Below are 22,703 nucleotides of genomic sequence, written 5' to 3'. Positions count from 1 at the left end.
ACTAGAGGTACCAGATAAATCATTCACAAGTCTGCCGTATCTTATCAATTTATTGCAAACCAAACAATACAGTTCTCTTCTTAAAAGTCCTTTCCAGGTTGCCATTGCATGTAGCAAATATACCGAGTCACAACCTAATCAGAATAAAATACGAGCAAAACACAGTTGCTATATAAAAAAAAAAAAAAGAATATGCTATCGCGTACAATTTAAAAAAAAACTTTTAAGAAAAGCATGTTACTAATCAAGATGGTGTTTAACACCAGACTAGATAATAGTGTCCGCGACGAATGTGCTGTGTGTATGTAAACGGACACTATATATTCTCATATAAAAGCGTTTGTACAAAGAACATTACCGTCTAAAATTCATCGTCCGAGCTCAACAGGAGAGTTTTCTCAGTGTCCCCGTGGATGCCGGCGACCCTGCTTGGGGCACGCGTGACGGGCGGCGGCACGCCCTGCTCCAGCGTAGATTGCTGCGTGTAGTGTTGGTAGGCTGGGGAGAAGTTGTGGATGGCGTCTTGGACCATGTCGCCCGGGTTCATGGTTTCCTTCAGACTACTGGAGATGCTCTTCATTGGGGCGCAGGAACCTATGGGAGGACACGGAGGTCAGTCGGGAAAAGAAAATCCACACAGGAAACGTCTTGGAGGGCAGAAAGAATGTAGGTGTGTCCTACCAAACTCTTTGTATAGAGGAAGCGATCCTTCAAGACGCAGCAGTGAAGAAAGGGGAAATAGAGGTTTGTGTAGGAACACAATAGAGAATGGAAGCAAAAAGAAAGGAAAAGCGAGAAAGTCCTGAAAAGAAGCAAATAAAACATCTCACCATGTGCACCGATGCTCTTGTTCATATAAACTCGATAGGTGAAGGCAAAACGGAAGACGAGCGCCGCAAAAAACATCTCCACGCAGATGATGAAGTTCTGGTAACCTGCTGCAACGGTGCCCTCACCCACCGACACCTCTACAGAGTTAATCTTTGGGATGGCGCCGCACTTTTCCATTATGGCCAGGAACACGCCTGCATTAAAAAAAAGGAATAAAAAAATAGGGGCAGGAGCCCAAAAAGGTTAATCGATCCCAAAAAAGGTTTGTCAAAAAGTTTAGAATATAGAAACATGTAATATTTTTTTTTTAATGTAAATGTGTTGTAAACTTTGTTGATATAATTCTGGGAGATCTGCAAAATGGATGAGATAAGGTGAATGAGATGCCTTCTCTCCCGCATGCGTAAAACAAGCTTGAGTGTCTTTTGTGTTTGTTATTTTGAATTGAACAAGGCCCAAAGAAAAGGGTGTGGCTGCCTGTCTTTCTCTACATTTGTTTTTTTTTAAAACACGCACCTTGCCAGAAGGAGAGGAAGATGACCGACTTGATCATGAAGAACTTGAGAACGGGCCCGTATGGGCTGAGCAGCTTGCGGGTGGCGAAGTAAAACAGGAAGAGGGCGTAGAGGGACAAGCTGACAGAGATGTTGCAGACAATGGTGACGTAAAGGTAACCGCCGGCGACGCTGCAACAAAAACACAAATGTCAGCTCAGGATCCCGTCGGCAGAATTTTCCTCCCCGATGTCGTCGCTCACTTGAAGTCCCCGTCTTTGTATTTGCCGTAGGCCTGCAAGACAACGGTGACGGTGGCCATAAGCGGCTTGACTACGCAAAACTGCAGCGTGGCCTGTTTGCAGAAGCGCAGGAAGCCGATGGAGTAGGCCCGCCCCTTCAGGCAGCACGTGCCGAACATGCAGCTGGACCTGCGGGGACGAAAAAAAAGTGTCACAGCAGCTCTAAATATATGTCATTAAAAAAATGCAGGGCTTACTCGATGGGTTTCCCCCGGATCTCCGCCATGATGGCGCTTTCTCCCCCGAGGTATTCGTAACACAAACTTAGGAAGTTGTAGATGACAAATGCTGGTGATGAAAGGATAATTTTTTTTATGTTTTAGTAATAACAGGCATGTTATCATTTCAGAAGGCTTCTCATAGTACTGGTAAAATTGAAACCGATACGGTTTCATGTGGGGGAGATAACCCCTACTCCAAAAACAGCCTGGAAGTTGGATGAGCGCGATATGGGCGGAATTGCCCAAGACACACCACAGAAAGTGGTGCCCTGATGACCCAGATGGTTAAGGGATCCATGAACTGTGAGAAGACTACAAATATTTGCAAATTTTCCATGTTTGCAGAACCAAATTGGGAAAGGTGAAAAAAAACTAACTGAGAACACAAAAAACTGCAAAGAAACTTCAACTTAATAAAAGTAGAAAAAAACATCCATTCATCCATTATCTGCACCGCTTATCCTCAGTAGGGTCACGGGAGTGCGGGAGCCCATCCCAGCTATCTTCGGGCAGTGGGCAGGGGACACCCTGAACTGGTTGCCAGCCAATCACAGGGCACACAGGGACAGACAACTCATTCGCTCATTCACTCCCAGGGACAATTTTGACCGGCCAATTAACCTAACATGCATGTTTTTGGAATGTGGGAGGAATCCCACGCAAGCATGGTGAGAACATGCAAACTCCACACAGGGGGTTTGATCTCACGTCCTCAGAACTGTGCCACACACACGCTAACCACTGCGCCGCCGTGCTGCCATAAAAAAAAAACTTTAAAAACCCTTTTAAAAAAAAACATATGAAAACAAATTATTGGAAAACTTTTGCAACTTTGAGTAATGTAGTTAACTTTAATTTTACGTTGCAATATCAGCAATAATCAAAAGATGGCGACGTTTGCCCCACAATGCAATGTAAGCAAGTCTAATAGCCATGTCATGACTCACGTGGAAAAATGTGGAAGAAATAGTGAATGCACTTTTCTTGTAGACCTTTTCAAAAACCTATACTTCAGATTTGTTGTCTTATTTCTCTAGTTGACCCTTGCAGCATACGTGCATGTAGTGCACACACACTTGGAAAAATAGTCCCAACTTTGGGCCAAGCCAACAAAGACATACAAAATCCCACTTGTGCTTGAATCAAAAGAACACTGTTCGAATTTTTTAAAGTGGAGCCTTTTTTTGTATGGGGCAATAAAAGCCCCAGTGAGGGGTTTAGGGAATGTAGTGGAATTAGGAAGCCTCGAGTAAAACACTTTAAACACGTTTTTAGCTACCTTGACCTCAAAAGAGACCACAAATCTTTGATTATAGTAAGGAATAGACACTATTACTATCACACACTTGCTTGAAACACATTCATAAACACACACAAGCCACGAAATGCCCCTTTGGGAAGTGCTTTTAAGTCCCTTGTGTGCCGTTTCAGCATGCGGATGATGACAAATAAAGCGGCTCATAAACACTAGTGTGCTAATCCTGTCTTAGTCCCTCCCCTACGAGGGTCTTCCTCCTTTGTGTGCTGTACACTAACATATTGTGTAATACAAAAGTGTCACCACGTGACTTTTTGTTTTTAGGGTGTGAGTGGGACGCATAGTTACATCATTCGAGTTATCGGTGATAACTAGCACACACCAATACAGTCATAACGAACTCGGATGTTTGTTCACATTTAAGCTGCCTTGTCAGCCGAGCCGGTTGCCAGAGTGATACAGTAGGCGCGCGTACAATGGGGACTTGGCGAGCAGGTTGGGTTGAGGGCGACTCATTATCTTGTTGCAGCTTGTCCAGTAAGCGGTGAGCGCTTTGGAGCGTGGTTGCTGTGCAACAGGACCTGGGTCAGGGCTCAACGGATTTTCAATAGAAGGACACAAACGCAAATACTCGACAAGGAGAGATGTGGGGGAAAAAAAGTAAAAAGTAAAGGTTAAAAATAAAACCCAACTACCTTCATTTCTTCCTAATTCCAACGGTTTCCAACTTTATATTATTTTCCTTGACTCACTTTACATTATAAAATATTCAAATATATTCACGAAAAGTACATTTTTGAAATTAATATATCAAAGTATATGGATTGGATATCAGCATTTGAGTAGATGAAGAAGGGGAGGAATTTGGTCATCATACAATTTTAAACGCGGGGGTCCGACTGAGGATAAGCGGTGCACCTAATGAGAGATGAGACAATTTTAAACGAAATATGAAAGTACATTGAATAGAGGATGAGTTGAGCTATGTGCTGACATACTGACTGCCTGGAATCACACCTTCAGTACATAATGTTCAGAGGAACTGTTTTTTAATTGTTGGGAAAAAATATATATTTTTGGGCACTGCTTGTGTTTGATACGAGAAAAATGAGTAGAGAAAATAGGCACTAAAATAAATCACTTAGACTTTTTGAGATCCTCCTCAAGCAAATTGTTTTGTCTCTGATTGGATGACGAGTTTCCTTTAAGAATTATCCACAAACTAAACCCAAAAAGGTACTTTTCCAAATGTTTGGATTCAACATTTTTCAAAACCGGGAAACGAATAGGGTAATTTTCTGGATTAAAGGGTCTTTGTGGGCCAAGTATTCAAGTAACATTAGATGAACACGTTGTCCCACTCCAGATTTGATAGCACCATGTCTCAACTGAACTGGAAAAGTAGCCCACACTTGGCTGGAAAGCTTTTTAATTTGCATCTCACCCTCATAGCAGTCCCGCACGGTGTCAAAGTACACGTAAAACTGGTCGTTGGTAAAGAAGAGCAAGCTGAGCCAGGAGTCGATGGCGTAGATGGGCACGATGAAGAGGATCCGTACGATGTGCCGTTGCTCTCGTGGCGAGCTATAAAAACGCAGATGCATGTAGATCTGAAAAAAAAAAATAGAAAAAAAACAAATAGAGACTGAAGGGGAGCTGTGATTTACATTCACATAGACACATATAGACACATGCCACATAGGTTGAGCTCCATTGTTCGGTTGCATGCATGTTAACTCACATACACCTGCTGAAGAACGTTGCTGAGCAACCAGGGCTCGTTGCCGGGCCAGTGCTGATGTTTTGTTTATCTTTTGCAGTGCCGGTGCCAAATAATCCCGACCAGAAGTAAACAATTTTTCTATTTTAATACGTAATTAAAGTGTAAATGAATTGAATATAAACACTAGCAGTAACATAAAAATAAAAAATATATACATTTGGCATACCACAGGTGTCGCTTTGGGTACTAGATTGGCCATGAATTATTAGTAATGATTTTTTTAAACTTGAAATTATTGATTATTCTAATTAATGTAAATACAAAATAATCTATGACAACTTAGATTGTGAGTGCCAGGAGGAAACCCAGTCAGGCATGGGGAGAACATGCAAACTCTGCACAGGGAGGCCATGGTAGCTGGAATCGAACCCTGGACCTCCGTACCATGGGGCTGCGCTCTAACCACCCATACGCCATGCCACCCATATAACAACATGATTGATATAATTTTAAATTCATCGTCGTCTTTGCGGGTAAATAATAATTAATTAATATTAGGTAGCATACCAAATTTTTTTTAACTCCGGAAATGGTTTTTGGGTTGGTTGGATCCTAGAGTATAAATTGTAGAATGCCAAAAATGTATAAGGTTGGTAGAACTACGGTATAACTCACATCTTTAGCGCCCTAATTAACCTATTAAAAAAAGTACAGGAAATATGGTCATAATACAGAATCAAATAAAACTAAAAATCAAATAGATTAATAGTAATATAGCAGACATTAGAATGACTTCAACAAAGCCTGAGAAAAAGCTTTGCAATAAACCCAGTATTATTTGCAGAAAAATAATCATTAACATAAAGTCAGTTAGGTGAAGTCATATATAGTAGTTGGAAATCCCTGCTTTATAGTATGCCTTGGAGGAGGGTTTGTGGGGGCTCACTTACCTGGTGACAGGTGAGTAAGAGTGCAGTCCACACGAAGAAGCCGGACACAGCCTGGGCTGTGGGGGTCATGAGAAAGGTAGGTGGGTCCTGGCTAAGCAAGGGGACTTCGGGGAGAAAGGAGATGTTGGGGCCCCCAGGTGGGGGCGTGGCTGCAGAGCCAGGCGCTTCACCCAACGTGCCATCAGACCCAAGCCTCTCCGAGAAGGGCACATCTCGCCTCCAAAGCCTATGCATCTATAAAAAAAGAAGTGCATTTATGTTTCCGCCTTTAATCATCAACTTGGTTTAAAGATTTCTGCGTTATCATTATTTGTCCTATGTGTCATCCTGGGGGGAAAAAGGCTTGAATGCCCAACGATAAATGTCAGAATTCAAAACATGTCATGCGGACAAGAATGTGCAGTTCACACGGACAACAGCAACTGTGTCCAAACGAAACGACATTAAGAAAACATTTTTTGACAAACTCACAGCATTACTGATTTGCTTACTTGAGCTGTCAAGAGTGTCAAAAAGGCAACAAAAGACAATGCATGCTTGGATAATGTTGAGCCTTTCATCAGTGACACCATAAAGCCTGATATGACTTGTCTGTTGGGAATCTATGACATCATCACCCCACAAGGAAAATCCATCCATCTTAACTTTTATTGAGATTCAATCAAAGAGGTCGGGAACAGAAATTGACTTTGAGTAATAAACCTCCTTTTTTATCATTCTGACAACTAAGTTATGAAGTGTTTGATAAGATGTATTGTTAATCCCTGATAAATTATCTAAAAGGGATACTTCTACCAATACTATATACTACCTCAACCTCATTTCTCTGTCAAAAAGACGATGCCTTTGAAAGAAAAACAAGGGACATTTATCTCGCATGTCAAAACAAGTTTTAGCTATCCAGGGAGAAAATTCCTATGTAGAGACCAGAACCGATTCAAATGCATTTTCACTTTTATGAGAAAGAAAGATGACATCTTCATTTGAACCACCAAACCGCAGCTGTGTTTTTTAACTCTGAAATTAAGTTGGGTGCAATTTACAATAATGCAGTAGTGTGCTTTTAACAGGGTCTATTTTGGGGATTTAAGCATTGTTATAATAATAATAATAATTTCCTTTGTATTGTCATTCTCTGTAAGAACGAAATGATGATTTTAATATCACTCATTTATTTATTTATAATGGCATTTTGTTTCGAGGTCCCGATGTCAATTTAGGGAGTGTGCTTAGGGTCCTGATTGGATAAAAAGTTAAGTCATGCCAGATTTATTTGTACGGCGCTTACTGATAATTAATTATTGTTTACTGCTTTTTTATTTGTAATATGTATGTTTTTGGGCAGCACGGCGGCGCAGTGGTTAGCGCGTGTGCGGCACAGTTCTGAAGTCATGAGATCGAACCTCCTGTGTGGAGTTTGCATGTTCTCCCCGTGCTTGCGTGGGTTTCCTCCGGGCACTCTGATTCCCTCCCACGTTCCAAAAACATGCGGTTCAGGTTATTTGGCCAGTCTAAATTCTCCCTAGGTGTGAATGAGTGTGTGAATTGTCTGTCCTCGTGTGCACTGCGACTGGCTGGCAACCGGTTCAGGGTGTCCCCTGCCCACTGCCCGAAGATAGCTGGGATGGGCTCCAGCACCCCCGCGACCCTACTAAGGATAAGCGGTGCAGATAATGGATGAATGGATGTTTGTTTTGCGATTAAATATGTTAAAGATAGAAACTAGGATCAGGGCAAAGAAAAGCCTCTAAATGCTGACAGACTCAACAACTGTCTGATTAAATTGTAAGGTTTCAAGATACTCCACTAAAATTACCAAAGAAAATATAAAGGGGAAAAGTACAAGCACAGACATGAATTTGGATTCAAACGAACAAACTTACACTTCATTTTTTGATTTAGATTATAAATCAATGTGTTGGATTAAAAACAATCTTTGTATTCTGAAACAGAGCAATATTTAAAATGAATGCTGTTAAAAACAAATCGTAAATTAATGGTTTAAATATTGTCTAAGGTAGAACAAAGTGATCATCATTTTCTAAAATAGGACAAAAAAAGGTCTTCGATGTTGTGCTTAAATCTTCCATTTCACGTAACGATGGAATAAACAATGTCTTGTTTCTTAAACATTAAAGTTTAATTTCACGAGTAAAAAAAATTGAACAACACTCACTGATATTAAAGTTTTCTTTCATCAAATATGAAACCTTACAGGCAGTAATCAACAAAAAAATCCTCGGATGCTCACTGCCCAGTCTGAATGACAATGCCGAGCAGACAGCATTATTAAAGACTCCTCTCACACTGGCCACCACCTCTCTGATGCTACACATCCCTCAAAACGAGGGTTAACAGTCTCAGGGACAGTTTTTTCCGAGGGCCATACCCACCCTAAACAAACACACATGACTGTGAAAAAAGCGAAATATATATTGCTTATGTATAGAAAAAATGCATACTTAAAGTTCGTTTCTCTACCCTTATTTTGGAAATACGTTGCTTTTAAAGAAATCGCACCATTTTTCATTTTACTATTGTTGTGATGCTAGTCTGTACAGCCCTTTGATACTTATTGTGATTAGGGGTTTACAAATAAAAATGTCTTGACTTTAGATAGATAGATACTTTATTCATCCCCGAAGGGCATTTCACATTTCCAGCAGCATCCCTGAGCTGAGAACAGTACAATAATAAGCCAAAAGAATACAATATACAAATACCCAGTGTGACGTGCAAATGCCCACTGTAGCGCGTTATATAAAGTAACTAAATAGTGCTACACAGAATACATATTGCAGTAAGATTAGGTAATATCCAATGTAGGTGGTGTGGTTTAATGTGGGCCTTTACTCTGCCAGGTGGAGTTAAAGAGCCTCATGGCATGAGGAAGAAAAGATCTCTTCAGTCTGTCCGTAGTACAAGACAGTGACAGCAGTCTGTCGCTGAAACTGCTCTTCTGTCTGGAGATAATGCTGTGTAGTGGATGCGATGGATTGTCCATGATTGACCTCAGCTTTTTCAGTGCTCGTCTCTCAGCTACTGTTGTTAGGCTGTCCAGCTCTTTGCCCACAACAGAGCTTGCTTTCCTAGCCAGTTTATTGAGACGAGAGGCATCCTTCTTCTTGACGCTGCCTCCCCAACACGCTGCCGCATAGAAGAGGGCGCTTGCCACTACTGTCTCATTTATGCACTTGGATCAATCTGGATGCACAGACTTGTAAATGTTATTTAATATTATTTCTTTTCTCGGGCAGCACGGCGGCGCAGTGGTTAGCGCGTGTGCGGCACAGTTCTGAAGTCATGGGTTTCAAATCCAGCTACCGGACTTCCTGTGCGGAGTTTGTATGTTCTCCCCGTGCTTGCGTGGGTTTCCTCCGGGCACTCCGGTTTCCTCCCACATTCCAAAAACATGCATTTGGCCGGTCCAAATTGTCCCTAGGTGTGAATGAGCGAGTGAGTTGTCTGTCCCCGTGTGCCCTGCGACTGGCTGGCAACCAGTTCAGGGTGTCCCCTGCCCACTGCCCGAAGATGGCTGAGATGGGCTCCAGCACACCCGCGACCCTACTGAGGATAAGCGGTACAGATAATGGATGGATGTTCTTTTCTCTTTGAATTAATGTATTACATGTTTATCCTGGAGTGCCACGTTTAATCTGGTTGTTGATATGAATGACAACCCTTCAATCCTGGTGGAAAATACTATACAATGTGTGATAATCGGGAAGATAAATCGATTAGTCATTTCAACCGAAGTAAAAGTGATTTGCAAAGTCATTCGTATCCGTTAGCAAGGGCTCAGCAGATGTACACATAAAAGGAAAAGGTGAAAAGGATCAGTCCACACCAACAACAACACGGCCCACGGGACATCTGCAAGTTTGGTGGGGTGGGGGGGCGAATAAATCACGCTCGCGCAGGAATAATCATGTATGTGTGTCAGAAGGTCACGAGTTGGCAACAGATGGAATGGGGGAGAAGAAATGGGGTGGGTGTGTTTATCAGGAATGCAAATAAATGTGTGGGGGGACAGCTGATACCTTGCAAACGCATTTAGAAAAAAAATAAAGAAAAAAACTCACCTTCGCAAACGAGTTCTCGCGACAACAAAAATGTCGAGATTGGAAACCTGGAAAAACAGAGAAATTGTTAATTTAACAATAGCAACGAGTTAATTACGTGTTCAAAATGACTTTTAACAAGCTCTACTTACCAAAGTGAATTATTTACAACCTCCCAGGATAGGACGAGAGTTTGGACCAGAAATTGCCAGCAAACGGCGGCCTTAATTCCGGCTCAGCCCCCCCGGCGGACATCCATGTTGAGCGCTGGGTGACCCGTTAACTTTTAAGCTCAGCTACTCGTCCTTCTTCATCTTTTGTCTTAAACAATTTCAGTTGTCATTAGTAAGCCTTTCCCCCCGTTTTGGTTCGTTAAAATGTTCGAAAATTTAGAAGGTAAACTTGTCGTTCTGACCGAGCTCGGTCTTCTCTGTCTCTCCGCCGTCACTTTTTGGTCGACTGGGGAAATCAAATAAGCCCCGCCTACTCTCCGGTATCCAGACAACGCAGCCAATTACAACACGGGTAACGTTAATAACCCAGAAGTAGGTGGGACAAAAGATTGTCGCGGTAGCTTTCCGACATTTTTACAAAATAATTCTCTTTTTAATTCAGTATGAAATATGAATGGATAAAAAGTCAAGTTTTCTCTTATTTTTGAGCGAGTCCACGTCTCAAAAAACAACTCTCACACCATCATGTTTTATTTACTTTAAAAATATATCCCCGTCCACTCTCTGAGAACGAGACATCGCAGCCAATTGGGACCCACGCAGGAGTAGAGCAAAATACAGTGGGACCTCGCTACTTCGCGCTTCGACGTTCGCGGATTCAGAGCTTCGCGGGCCTAAAAAATAATAATAAAATAGAATAAAAATTTTTTTTTTTTTTAAATTAAGCATTTTTGAAGGGGTGTCGCTACTTCGTGGTTCCATGTTCGCGGCTTCAGAGCTTCGCAGGTCTAAAAAATAATAATAGAATGAAATAATTAAAAAAAAAATGAAAAATTAAACAATATATATATTTCTTTAAGCATTTTTGAAGGTGCGCCGCTACTTCGCGGATTTTCACTTTTCGCGGGTGGTTTTGGTCCCCATTAACCGCGATAACCGAGGTCCCACTGTATTATTATTATTAGAATCGCTTTGTCTTGTCGTCTTACTCTCTGTCTTTTATCAAACACATGTTTTTCAATGTATCAAAATTATACAATGATAACAGATCATAAATACAAAAATACTCACGTGGCTTTCTCACTAGTTGACACATATTGGGCTCCGCTTACACTCCAAAAACGCAGCCAACCAGGATCCGGGTAAGTTATTAATGAGGAAGTAGGATGAGCGAAAAAATGTTTGGAAGGCTTTGTCCATCACTCTAAACGTATATATAACTCTTGATTTGCGTGCGTGTATTCGTATGTGGCTTATAGGCTCCGAAACAGCTAAGATATTTTCGTGGAAATGTACACAGTTGTACTTTATCTACAAACCTACCTACCTACATCCCTCGAGAGGGGTGACCGACAGCAAGACAAACACTCACAAAAACTAATTAGAAAAAAGGGAAAAAGTAGCAAAAACACACAAAAACATTTTCGGACCATGGCCAACCCAAATGCCCAAACACCCAAACAAGTTAAGCACCTCGGCACCCAAGTTGGTCATGCTTTCGTCCCTCCGGATGAAACGGGACACCAGAAAGCGGCCATGTCACTTGGGTCACGGTGACGCAACACACTCTTCTGTTCAACAGCAGGGCCCGACAGCTTTCACTGGTTTACCCCTGCCGCATCATATGGGTGCCCCGCCCTTAGAACGCGTCCAAACATCCCACTATCCTTTTACAACACCTCTCTATTCATTCCTATCACAAACAAGAGCTCTAGCTTCCACTATATTTAGACCTCTTTCCTGCAGTGCACTCATAACACCATCCATCCAAGTCAAGTCAAGTCTTGGTCTCCTTCCATTTACTTTGCTCTGTAGATCCTCTTCAACATTCGCTCCTCATCCATCCTCTCCATGTGTTCAAACCAACCGAGTACTCTCTGTGTAATACCTTGCACTCCATTCCACCAACTTCAGCCACATCACAGCCCAAGTACCTAAAGCTTCGTTGTACTTTAGGGTTCTGGAATTGTTTTTATCCAGGCTGTGTGTCAAGGCACCCCCAATCAATACCAACAAAATCGATAAATATCTGTTTTTGTGTACAAATGGCTCTAGAGCTGCAAGTGGCTCTTTGGCACTCCCTAGTAGTTCCGTGGCACTTTTTCAACAAACCACGAAAAATATATATAATGTTAAAAAACTATTTATTTAGCTGGCCCATGTAATAAACAAACCACTCACAATCCATCATATACATATTTTATTGATTCTAATTGATATCCAAATAATCAGGAAAAAAAATATCAAAGCACTTTAAAATAAAGCACAAGACATCATTAGATCAAGGTGTCTGCCCTTATAAATACATTTATATTAGACTGTATAGGGATAGTGCCACCATCTTCATCATCAGGTACATTCTGGCAATCAATTATCTACATTATGCCCAGAACAAAACATACTGTACACATTGTACAACGTTTGAAAAAAACAGACATCAGTTACATCAGCGAGATTGTTTTGACTTACACATTAGAATAAAGAGTCTTAACATTCAGTCATCGAGTCACCCCCCCTTTTATTTGCACATTTTATCATTCATCGGCCATTTTAATCTTAGGGACTCAGAGGAAAAGCTTTGTGATGAGCTAAGATGATAGAAGACAGACTAGTTCTAAGAATGGCACAGATGATTCATTGTATGCCTGCTTTGCTGATAGCTGCAGCGTTTTTAAATACAACAATATGCAGCATATGTAGCTCGTAGTTGTAAACCACTTAAACCTTTTTATATCAATCAAACCTCAGAGTCTACACAACGATCAGGTGGCTTTCCCTTGATACCATTTTATTGAAACTGCGCTATATAATCAGTAAAACATTGATTTTTTTTTCTCACTCTTGGCTCACTGGCTTCAGTCATTGATGCGTTACTTCCGCTGTTTCTGGTTCACACGTGGACGCTGCTGAGTTCCCAGCGATGCATCGTATTCCTGCACTCCATCCTATGTGTCTTTTTGAAAATCGAGGGATCGTTGTTTCCCTCTGCTTGCTAGATAATGATAAACAAAATAAAAACACATCTTTAGATACATTTATTTCTCTTTTGACTTCATTGCAGCATTTACTGCCGCAGACCTTTGAGGCATTTTGAGATGAGCTATAGAAATAAATATGAGTAGACTGTCACTTTAAGTGACAGTGTCAAACAATTCACCAATTAAAGTTGTTGTAGCTTAGAGTGGAGCTGTGTGCATTCGAAGAATGCTACGGAAGCAGTGGCGCCTACAGAAATTTTTCATCGGAGTGGCACACAAAACTAAGTCATAACTGATGCTACTACAATCTAAGAATATACTGGCAATTAGCATAGACAACAAATTCATAAAGGGGGGCTGTAGCTACCCCTGGCAACCCCCTGGTGGCGCCATTGTACGGAAGCCCGAAGGATACCACTTGGCAAATTTTGGAAGCCTATTTCTTGTTTTCTTTCGGGAATTTCAGCCAGTGACAGGAAACTCAGGCTGGTATTAATCTCTGTTAGCAACAACAAAAGATAGAGCAAGCTGGATACAAATGGAGCGGCTCAAAAGAGTCAATAGGAGGAATTGGTCAGAGCTGGTCTAAGTCGATAATTTCAACAGCTAGCTGGAGAGGCTAAGGACGAATCATGCAAAATCATTATAAATGTGGAACAATATTTTAAATGAGCAATTGAAGAAGATAGTTGAAATATAATAAAACATTTTTGGGGGGTAAATTAAGAAAAATAAGAGTTAAAATGACCAAACGGGACAATTTTTTGGGGGGGGAGGAGCACGTAGGATTTTCGGCTGGGTAAGATATTTTACCCGGTGTACATCGACATATATGTTTTCGTAGTTCAGTGGTAAGGACATTGGCCTAATAAGGCGAAATGTCCCTGGTACGAGACCGGGTGGGAACATTTGTTTGCCTAGCGAGGGATGGGCGCCACCAGGCTGTACTTTCCCAAGAAAATGGTGCCCCTAAGACCTAAGTGGTTAAGGGAAACCCACCACACACACTGCAATATAAAAAAATAACATATAAGATGCTGTCCTAAACCAACTGCTGGAGCAGCTATCTTAACAGTAGCGGAGTGGTTAAAGAAGGAAACAGTGGAAAAAAGTTCAGAGGAGCCCATTGTTGGCTTTCTGAGTTTTGCATTTTTGCTTCACAAAAATGTTTTTGTTGGCAAACGAAGCAGCCCATTGAGCCGGTTTGCCAACGACACATCACTAATTCAGACCGGAGAAGGCCCATGGGAAGGATTCACGGCACGCCATTGCATTACACACTTGAGCTGTTGTGTCTTCTTACCTGCCTCTAACCAACAGGGCGATCAGGAATAACTCACTTTGCCAGATGTTCAAATGGCACACTGACCTGAACATGGAAGTTGAAAATGTAAATGTCGATAAACATCAAAGGAAGGTTTCCCAAAGGCGAGACTCCTCCTACCTGCGATGCATTAATGCGTGATTGGTCGAGGCGCGAGGAAAGGTCGCCGGAGGCCAAATTGGGCGGGGCGCCGCGATGCAGCCTCATAGCTACCTTGCGCTCCCGCTCAACGCGTTCCGCGCGGTTCACCTGGGGCGAGCGGTTACCTAGATGCAAAGCTCTTTTCAGTACATTTTCACAAGCTCCATTAGCGAAAACACATCTTAAGCGGTTATTTCAAAAGCTGTTAATAGCTAGCATTGCTAGTAAAACAACTAGCATTAGCAACTTGAGTCTCCAATGCAGCCACGAGCTTTGAAGGTCCTCAGTAACTGGTAAAACGCTTATATAAATGCAAACCATTTATCCCGGCTGAGGCTGTATCCAAACAATTCCAGATCAGTTACCCATGGCTGTCTTGTAGCTAAAACTCGTGGAAACCACTCCATTTGAGATGGTTGCATTTTAATCATCACAGAGACCCTGATGCTAGCGTTCAGGTCGCCAGCCACTCTCTAGATCGCGTTCTTGCACCGAAATGAGAAACCCTCCAATTTTGTTGTACTTTTGTATAATGACATCAAGGACCATTCATTTAACTGCATTTCAGTTTTCTCCTATGCTCTCAGTCAGTAATGATATCACCTCGAAGTCATTTTCACCCTTGGGGACTTCAAATATGGAACATTACTTTGCAAATTTTCACTTTTCCTAGGGTGCTTTGATCCCCATTAATTGCGATAACCGAGGGATCACTGTCCATTTGAATAAAGTAAAATGATAACATTTTACCGGGTGTGCATCAATGAAAAACACTGTCCTAACCTGACTGCTGGACGCCGCGCGTGACCACTTTGGACTGAATGATGTCGGCTTCGTTCTTTACCCGAACGCCTGCAGAAGGTTTGGGCCCGGGTGGCAACGAAACCTTTTGGCCTTCTTCTTCGTCTTTCTCCTCCTTACGTTCTTTGTCTCCGTCTTCTGCTGGCCTGCTGGCCCCCTGAAACGCATCAGCTCTGATCTAAATAAATAAATATTTGTAATTTAAAAAAATACAAATCAAAATAAAACACAAAGTTTAAAGTATGGAATAGAAAATAAAATGAAAAATGCAAACAAAATAGAATAAAAAAAATAAAGGAAAAAGAAAATACAGAACAAACAAAAAAAAGAAACACTAAACAAAATACAAAAATAAAAAATAAAAATGGAATAGAATAAAAGTAAATTAAATTAAACAAAAATAAAATAAAACATATTAAAACAAAAAAAAAATAATTAAAATCCATTTGAAAAATAAAAAATAAAATACAAGTTAGGTGAACTACAAAAATCAAAAAGTAATAACAAAGAAGAAAAATTCAAACAATTACATGAAATAGAAAATGAAATTAAATATAAAACAAAACAAAAATACAACTGTCCAATAAGATAAAATAAAATAATAAAAATAATAAAATAATAATAATAAAATAATAAAAGAAAATTACAAATAAATAAAAATAAAATAACACATACATTAAAAAAAAAAGATAAAAACAAAGTTTTTACAAATATTAAATAAAATAAATAGGTTCGCGGTCTTAACTCACAAACTTGAGCATGCTCCAGTCAAAGACGTAATCGTAAGAGAAGCCCTGTCGGTGGAAAAGGTTCCTGAAGAGCTGCCTCAGGTACGAATAGTCGGGCTTGTCGTCAAAGCGGAGGGAGCGGCACAAGTTCAGGTAGGTGGAGAATACAGCTGAGAACATTTTGAAAATATTACCATGACCAATCCCTTAGGTTTCGCTGGTTTAAAAATTTGACTTTACTCACAGGGATATCCCTTGCACAACACCTCAATGGGGGTGGACATTTTCTTCTCGCTGATGCGTTCATACTTCTGCCTCTTGGTGGCGGCCTTGAGCCCCTGCCAGGGCAGGGAGCCCAGGTTGAAGTACATGAGGACGTAGCCCAGCGACTCCAGGTCATCTCGCCTTGATTGCTCTGCAGGAGAGGAACGGACACGATGATTTGTCAACTAATGAAGACTAATGAGGCGGCTAATGGCAGTGGAATGAGGACGCTTGCACGAAGCCCAACATCAGTTCTACAGAAGCCTTGAAAGCATTTTTTCTGGGATAGATTTCTGTCCAGAGACTAATTTTTATTAGCCCAACATGCCTCAAAAGACGAAAACATTGTTCAATTCTCTCACCAATGCCCAGGTGTGTGTTGATGGAGGCATAACGGGCCGTCCCGGTCAGGTTTTTGTTCTCCCGGTAGGGGATGTGCTGGTGCGTTCGGGCATCACGGTATTTCTTGGCCAGGCCGAAGTCGATGATATAGACTAGGTTGCCTTTCTTTCCCAGCCCCATCAGGAAATTGTCAGGCTTCACGTCCCGGTGGATGAAGTTCTTAAGGTGGATGTATTCAATCCTGCTGATCTAGTGATGTGGCGGAGCACAGAAATACTACGTGAGGAAAAACTTCAGACTCAAGGTTAATTTTAGTTAAAAAAGGTTTAAGCTTTCACTTAAGTAATCTATTGCATGACATTGCATTCTGACGCAGCAAAAAAACAAAGTGAACATGATACGGTCAACAATATGGCAACAAAGTCAAGTTGGCTGCAAAGTCATGTTGTTATCTCAATGCCCACTGTCCCTCTTTTTCAACTTGAAACTCAAAAGGTTTGGCCACCCCTGAATTAGACAAAACAAAAGTAAAATAGCGCTCATGGAGTGCTTACAAAAGATGATTCCAAGTATTTTCCCAATTACGGAGTATTAAAAAAGATAAGCTCTATTTTAAAAGAATAAATTGGCTTGTAGGATTTAGATGAGGATTAAATCCAAGTCATTTTCTTTTTGAATGATCCAGTTAGTTCCAGGCTAAAAATAGCTTCAGCCTCTTTGATTTGCTTCTGCACTGAGAATCAGGTCGACTTGAGGGTTATCCCATCACCTTGACAACCGTAACCGGGCTCACCATTTGGTCTGCCAGCAGCAGGACGGTTTTCAGGCTGAATTTGCGGGAGCAGAAGTTGAACAGATCCTCCAGACTGGGGCCCAGCAGCTCCATGACCATCACGTTGTAATCTCCCTCGGCGCCGCACCACTTAATGGACGGAATCCCCACTGAGGTGGGGAAAGGAACACAGGTGTGCCATAGTTAATATGGAACAACCTTGTAATAAATCAATGAGTAAAGAATTAAAAATCGCATTAACAGTTTTCTAGCCTCGTCTGAACGCAGTCCTCACCTCCTCCCTGCATCATCTTGTAGAATTTACTCTCAATGTGAAGCTGCGGGTGTTTGGTTTTCACGCATTCCAGCTTGATGGCAACTTCCTCTCCAGTGGCCAGGTTGGAACCTGAAAAGGAGGCAATAAGATCCGAACAAAAACATGGATTTTAGGAGGAAGGGCAGGGGGGAAACTCACCAAGATAAATGTCTCCGAAGGAGCCGCTCCCTATCTTCCTCCCGAGGCGATACTTGTTTCCCACTCGTAACTCCATGGCTACGACTTCTCCGACTCGCTAAAAAACAAAAATACAAGGACATTCATCACTGGTGTTTAGAAGGGAATGAGGACACACCACAAGCTTTATAGTGTGTAATAATTCACAACTAGAGGTCCTTTTCGCTTAGAATTTAGCTGAAGCGTGTCCATTGGCCCAACGAATGACACTTGTCAAAAATCGGAAGCCTTCTTTAATATTATTTATTTATATTTGTAGACTTTTCAAGTCTTCACGTAGCTTGTTAGCCAGCTAACAGTGTGGCTCAGTTCTACCCATCAACAGTTGTTAGAATGAAGAACATTGATCATCATGCAAAGATTTTTGTTTTAATTTCTTTAAAAGTGCATCAAAAAGGTTCTGTTGCCACCCAGTAATCTAAAAAAAGCACATCATCAAGGTAGGGCAAATAAGCCCAGCACAACGCCTACTCCATTTTTCTTTTTTTGTCCCTTTCTATGTTGACCTTTCCCCTTTTTCTTGATAACGTCAAGTCAAGTCATGTTTATTTGTATAGCCCTTAATCACAAAGAGTCTCAAAGGTCTGCACAGACCACAGATTATTGCAAACCACAGACCAATATTACACCATCCCCAGATCTAAAACCTACATGAGGGCAAGGAAAAACTCAAAAAACACAATATGAAAATGAAGAAACCTTGAGAAGGGACCACGCATGAGACTCATCCTTTTTCTTTCCACTGGATTATCGGACAACGTACGCTTTCGTTTTGTCAGGACCATGTTTACCCCTCTTATTTTTCAGTTACCACGGACAGAACTGAACTTTTGCATTCCACTTCAGTTTAAAAAACTCGGGCCTTTGGGATGGCGCCCCCTGATGGATAGTTGCCGGACGTACCCAGGTCTTTGAGGGTGAGGTTTTCCCCTTAATTTAGAAACCGGTTCACCCAACCCACCAGGAAAGTGTCAGTTTTCCCCCAAATCATGCTGCTAGGGTGTGATTTGTAAACGCACGTCACTGGTCCTTTTGAAGGCTTCCGGGGAGGGGATTCAGCCTCTCTTTTGCCTATCGGGCGAAAGACGCGAGTTACCACATAGTAAACGAAAAATCTTTTTGATGGCACTTGGTCTCGCACTGTAATACTGGTGTGGCCACAACTGCCATCCTCGCTGTGTCCCTGCCAAGACGGTTTGATTTAAAACTTTTTGCTGTTCAGTTTTGTGGGCTGGGTAACTTTAGTGGAATAACCTGTACGAATGAATATCCTAAATGAATCCTATCAAATTTTAACTCCCGTTTCCTTTCGATAATATATTTTTTTTATTCCCTTCCTCCTCCCTACGTGCCAGACACTCGCCATCAGTCTCAAAAAATAGGGAAAAACCCCTGTCATGAACCGGAGGAGGACCCAGATGCGTAACGTAACGTATCTCACACAAGCTTTATTTTACGAGAATGGGGCAGTCATGCTCATAACACAAACGCCAGTGATCCGGCGATCGCTGGGCGGAAGAAGAAAGACAGTAGACTGGCGTGGAACAACAGGAAGCCAGAGACCAACGAGATCGATACCAGTTTACACGAGCCAATACAGGACGGATGGTGTCAATACCGGACAGAACGGGACTGACAGGATTGATAACAGATATAAGAGACTGGAGACAGAGATAGGACAGAACAAGATAGACGGGAACGATACCAGACACTGGACACCGGAGACCGATAACAAAACAGGACGAAAAAGACGGGATCGATACCGGACAGATTCAAAACACACGTCTTGCGGGTGCAGAGGTTCATTGACGGGCTGACAAAGGGCGAGTGAGAGCACTGATCTTAAATAGGGAAGCCAATCAGTCAACGAGCCGCAGCTGTCGCCAAACAGGCGGGGCCAATTGCGTGCCATGGGCAACCGTGACAGTCTCATAGATATGAACTTAGGTTTATAAATTTGTTATACTACACAAATAATTTTTTGAATCATGTTTTATTCAAATTAATTATCTTTACACAACTATGACTCGCTATATACAGCTGAAAACCACCGAGGCAGACTATTGTCACAGTAAAAATAAAATGTATCTATCTGTACCCTGATAGTACAATCACCGTTATTGCATAACATTCAGAACAGCAGTGATGATATTTGAATGAGTCATATTACTCCTTAGAAGCCAAAAGAGGAAGGTGGGCACTGTTTTTTTTTAATTCAACGCTGGATAACATTTTTCTTTCTCGCTACACTGCACATGCAGACATAAGGATACAGACACAGAGTCATTGGACACCCGTGACCAGCGGAGCGTGACCACGAGCCGCTCGCTTCGCGGTCGATGCTAACAGCCCCCAGGGCTCCTTTGCAAACAAGAGAGCGAAAAAGGAAACCCAAGCAAAAGGAAGTTGATCCAGGTCCTTGCATCTCTGAAAGGATCATTTCGTTGCGTAACGTGAACGCTAAGAACCGGGAGAGTTTCTTTCGGGGATTTATGATGTTATTTAACGTTAAAGAGATCTAGTTTTAGTGAAGACGTATGTAGAATCTAGGTAAACATCTGGCACTGGAAGACATAAGAGTTACATGTTGAAAATCATTGTGAATAGGTTATAAATATATATACCACAGCCATATCCCCCTAGTGGGAGGTGGCTAGAGTCATTTCTGACTCTTTTTGGGAGATTGATTCAGAGGAGGGGATTCCCAGCCCCCTCGCTCAACCCAACTGAGGTGTTGGGAGTCATTGGGTGACCAAACCCCCCAATTTCTGCTTCCCAGCCTAAATTACTTGTAAAATTCACATTTCTGTTTCCTCTAAAATCGATGGCATTTCATGAATATGAATTCTTTGTTTTTTGCCATTAGAGAACTGTCAATGTAAGTGTTGGTACTGGCCCATCCCTTTGTAAATTACCGTATAACTGGTCATAAATTATTTATTTACACCAAACTTGTTGAAGCTGAGAGCTACATTCTGTTACTGATTAGCGCAAAGGGCACCCAGTTTAATATGCAGTTCTAAAATACAACATCATATGCTATTATTATGTTGCTTCTTTGTTCTTATGTTATTACTTGTTTATAATCAGAAGAAGTTGGGTTAAATAAAATGAGCTCAGTCAACCACTAAAAATGTGTCACGACCAGAACGGACTCAGGACCCAAATGCGTAGCGTTAACCACAAGTTTATTGATAGAAAGAGGATTTCAAGGCCAGTTTCCTCCAGTACTTTGCATCTTGGTCTCATCAACTGTCCTCTTGACGAGCAAGGCGGGTGACTATCCACATGACAACGCAATGCAAACTAATGCCAGCTGCCGTTAGACACAAGGGAAGAAGAAATGCAGTGGCAAAGCGGAGTTACTGGAGCAGGCGTGCCCGTGTCAATTATAAGCAACCTTGATTTATTTTTCTTAATTTTATGCGATCGAGTCAGACTGCCGGGAAACATGGAAACAAGCATTTCACCCAAATTTCAAGCACTTTTCAAACATTGAAAACACAAAATTGACATTCAAACATTTTCACAGATTTCAAGCACCTGAAGGGACCCTGTAGGTAGTTATGGCAGAACCTCCACTAGTGTGCAGTCAATACCAGTACCGGTACTCGCCAAATGCTAATAAAATACCAGATTCATTTACACAGTGTTTAGTTTTCAACACATTTGAATAAGTCTGGTTGTTTATGACGTTGGGTGCTTTCTGGGGCGCTAGCTAAAAAGGCAACATCACGTGACCGAAATGGGTAAGGCAATTCGAAACGCGATTTCTTCACGACATTCTCATCATTTACACTTGATGAAGAACCCATTTTAAGCTGTTTGTGTAGATCGGTATCAAGCGAGACTCCGTACCGAACCACGGCCCGCCCGTAAAGCTTTTCTCTTACACAGCAAAAGGCGTAAAGGCGACATGTCGTAAGTCGTTTCGGGAAAATCGAGTCCGTTTATGAGGTAAGGAGATCATTCGTGCAGAAAAAAAATGACACGCACACGCCAATGCATGTTGGCTCAGTTACACAACTGGCTAACAAGGTGTTGCAGCAAAAGCTCTGCAGCGACTCCATGATGTGATCTCTCTACCGCAATAAATAAATAAATAAATAAATAGAATAACGTGCATAACAGTTGAAGATCTCACCAGTCCCCCGGGCTTCGGTTCCGTCTCACTCGGGTGCCCTGGACGGCGAAACGGTCACCCACCCGCGGCTCATCCTCTCGTGGAGGCTTCCTACGAAGATTCACACGCTGTCACACACAATTCCTTTTTCCTTCTCCACGCACACGCGCGCACACGCCCTCCCACTTTACGCCAACTGACTATGACGTCATTCGTTCCAGCATGAATGAAGACACAAACTCGAACAAGGCGGCATCGTTGACGAAAAAACGAAATCAAATCACGTTTCGTGTACGATAAAGAACACCGCACGACGAATTCGGATGTCAATTTGAGCTTTTTGTGTGCCCTTTGATGCTCTGAAGGTGTACGTCACTTGGGTTGCTGAAATACGTTAAATAGCGTCATCTAAAGGACATTAAGAGCATTGCTGGTGACTTCACTCTTAGTGTGGTAGATATTGTCAAAAATGTCTCCACTCGTTTACATACGTCATTTTATTGAAATGTGAAGTTAAGCCGTGTTTGTTTGTGACGCCATTAATCACAAAGAGTCTCAAAAGGCTGCAAAGGCCACAGATTATTGCAAACCACAGACTATTATTACACCAATCGGTCAGTTAGTAAGCAAACCTCACATTGTTTATTTGCTGTTAATAGTGTCAATAAAATTGTTCAAACCAAAAAAGAAGCATTATCCAACA

General features: G+C 41.7%; 2 protein-coding genes across 4 annotated transcripts; both read right to left on the bottom strand.

Annotated features, from left to right (window-relative positions):
- Positions 1-32: 32 nt before the first annotated feature.
- On the bottom strand, positions 33-10,305 carry tmem184ba (transmembrane protein 184ba). Of its 2 annotated transcripts, XM_088324039.1 has the most exons (10): positions 9,993-10,305; positions 9,862-9,908; positions 5,780-6,013; positions 4,551-4,716; positions 1,825-1,915; positions 1,589-1,756; positions 1,348-1,517; positions 831-1,025; positions 682-708; positions 33-594 (listed from the first exon to the last, which is right to left on the bottom strand). In XM_088324039.1, the coding sequence occupies exons 3-10, from the start codon at positions 6,011-6,013 to the stop codon at positions 362-364; spliced, it is 1,284 nt and encodes a 427-aa protein (XP_088180165.1). In that variant the 5' UTR covers positions 9,862-9,908; positions 9,993-10,305; the 3' UTR covers positions 33-361. The 2 variants fall into 2 exon arrangements, with proteins under 2 accessions (XP_088180165.1, XP_088180166.1); XM_088324040.1 differs by lacking the exon at positions 682-708 and having other exon boundaries at positions 9,993-10,304.
- Positions 10,306-12,198: 1,893 nt separating this feature from the next.
- csnk1e (casein kinase 1, epsilon) lies at positions 12,199-22,346 on the bottom strand. Of its 2 annotated transcripts, none has more exons than XM_088323248.1 (11): positions 22,022-22,346; positions 17,839-17,935; positions 17,659-17,769; positions 17,385-17,533; positions 16,612-16,840; positions 16,230-16,400; positions 16,007-16,155; positions 15,240-15,435; positions 14,436-14,581; positions 14,295-14,360; positions 12,199-13,005 (listed from the first exon to the last, which is right to left on the bottom strand). In XM_088323248.1, the coding sequence occupies exons 2-10, from the start codon at positions 17,912-17,914 to the stop codon at positions 14,328-14,330; spliced, it is 1,260 nt and encodes a 419-aa protein (XP_088179374.1). In that variant the 5' UTR covers positions 17,915-17,935; positions 22,022-22,346; the 3' UTR covers positions 12,199-13,005; positions 14,295-14,327. The 2 variants fall into 2 exon arrangements, with proteins under 2 accessions (XP_088179374.1, XP_088179375.1); XM_088323249.1 differs by having other exon boundaries at positions 15,240-15,414; positions 22,022-22,341.
- Positions 22,347-22,703: the final 357 nt, after the last annotated feature.

This window comes from Urocampus carinirostris, chromosome 19 (assembly GCF_059441175.1).
Source record: "Urocampus carinirostris isolate Australia breed hairy pipefish chromosome 19, RoL_Ucar_1.0, whole genome shotgun sequence".
NCBI lineage: Eukaryota > Metazoa > Chordata > Actinopteri > Syngnathiformes > Syngnathidae > Urocampus > Urocampus carinirostris.
This window is presented reverse-complemented; position numbering and strand designations above follow the sequence as displayed.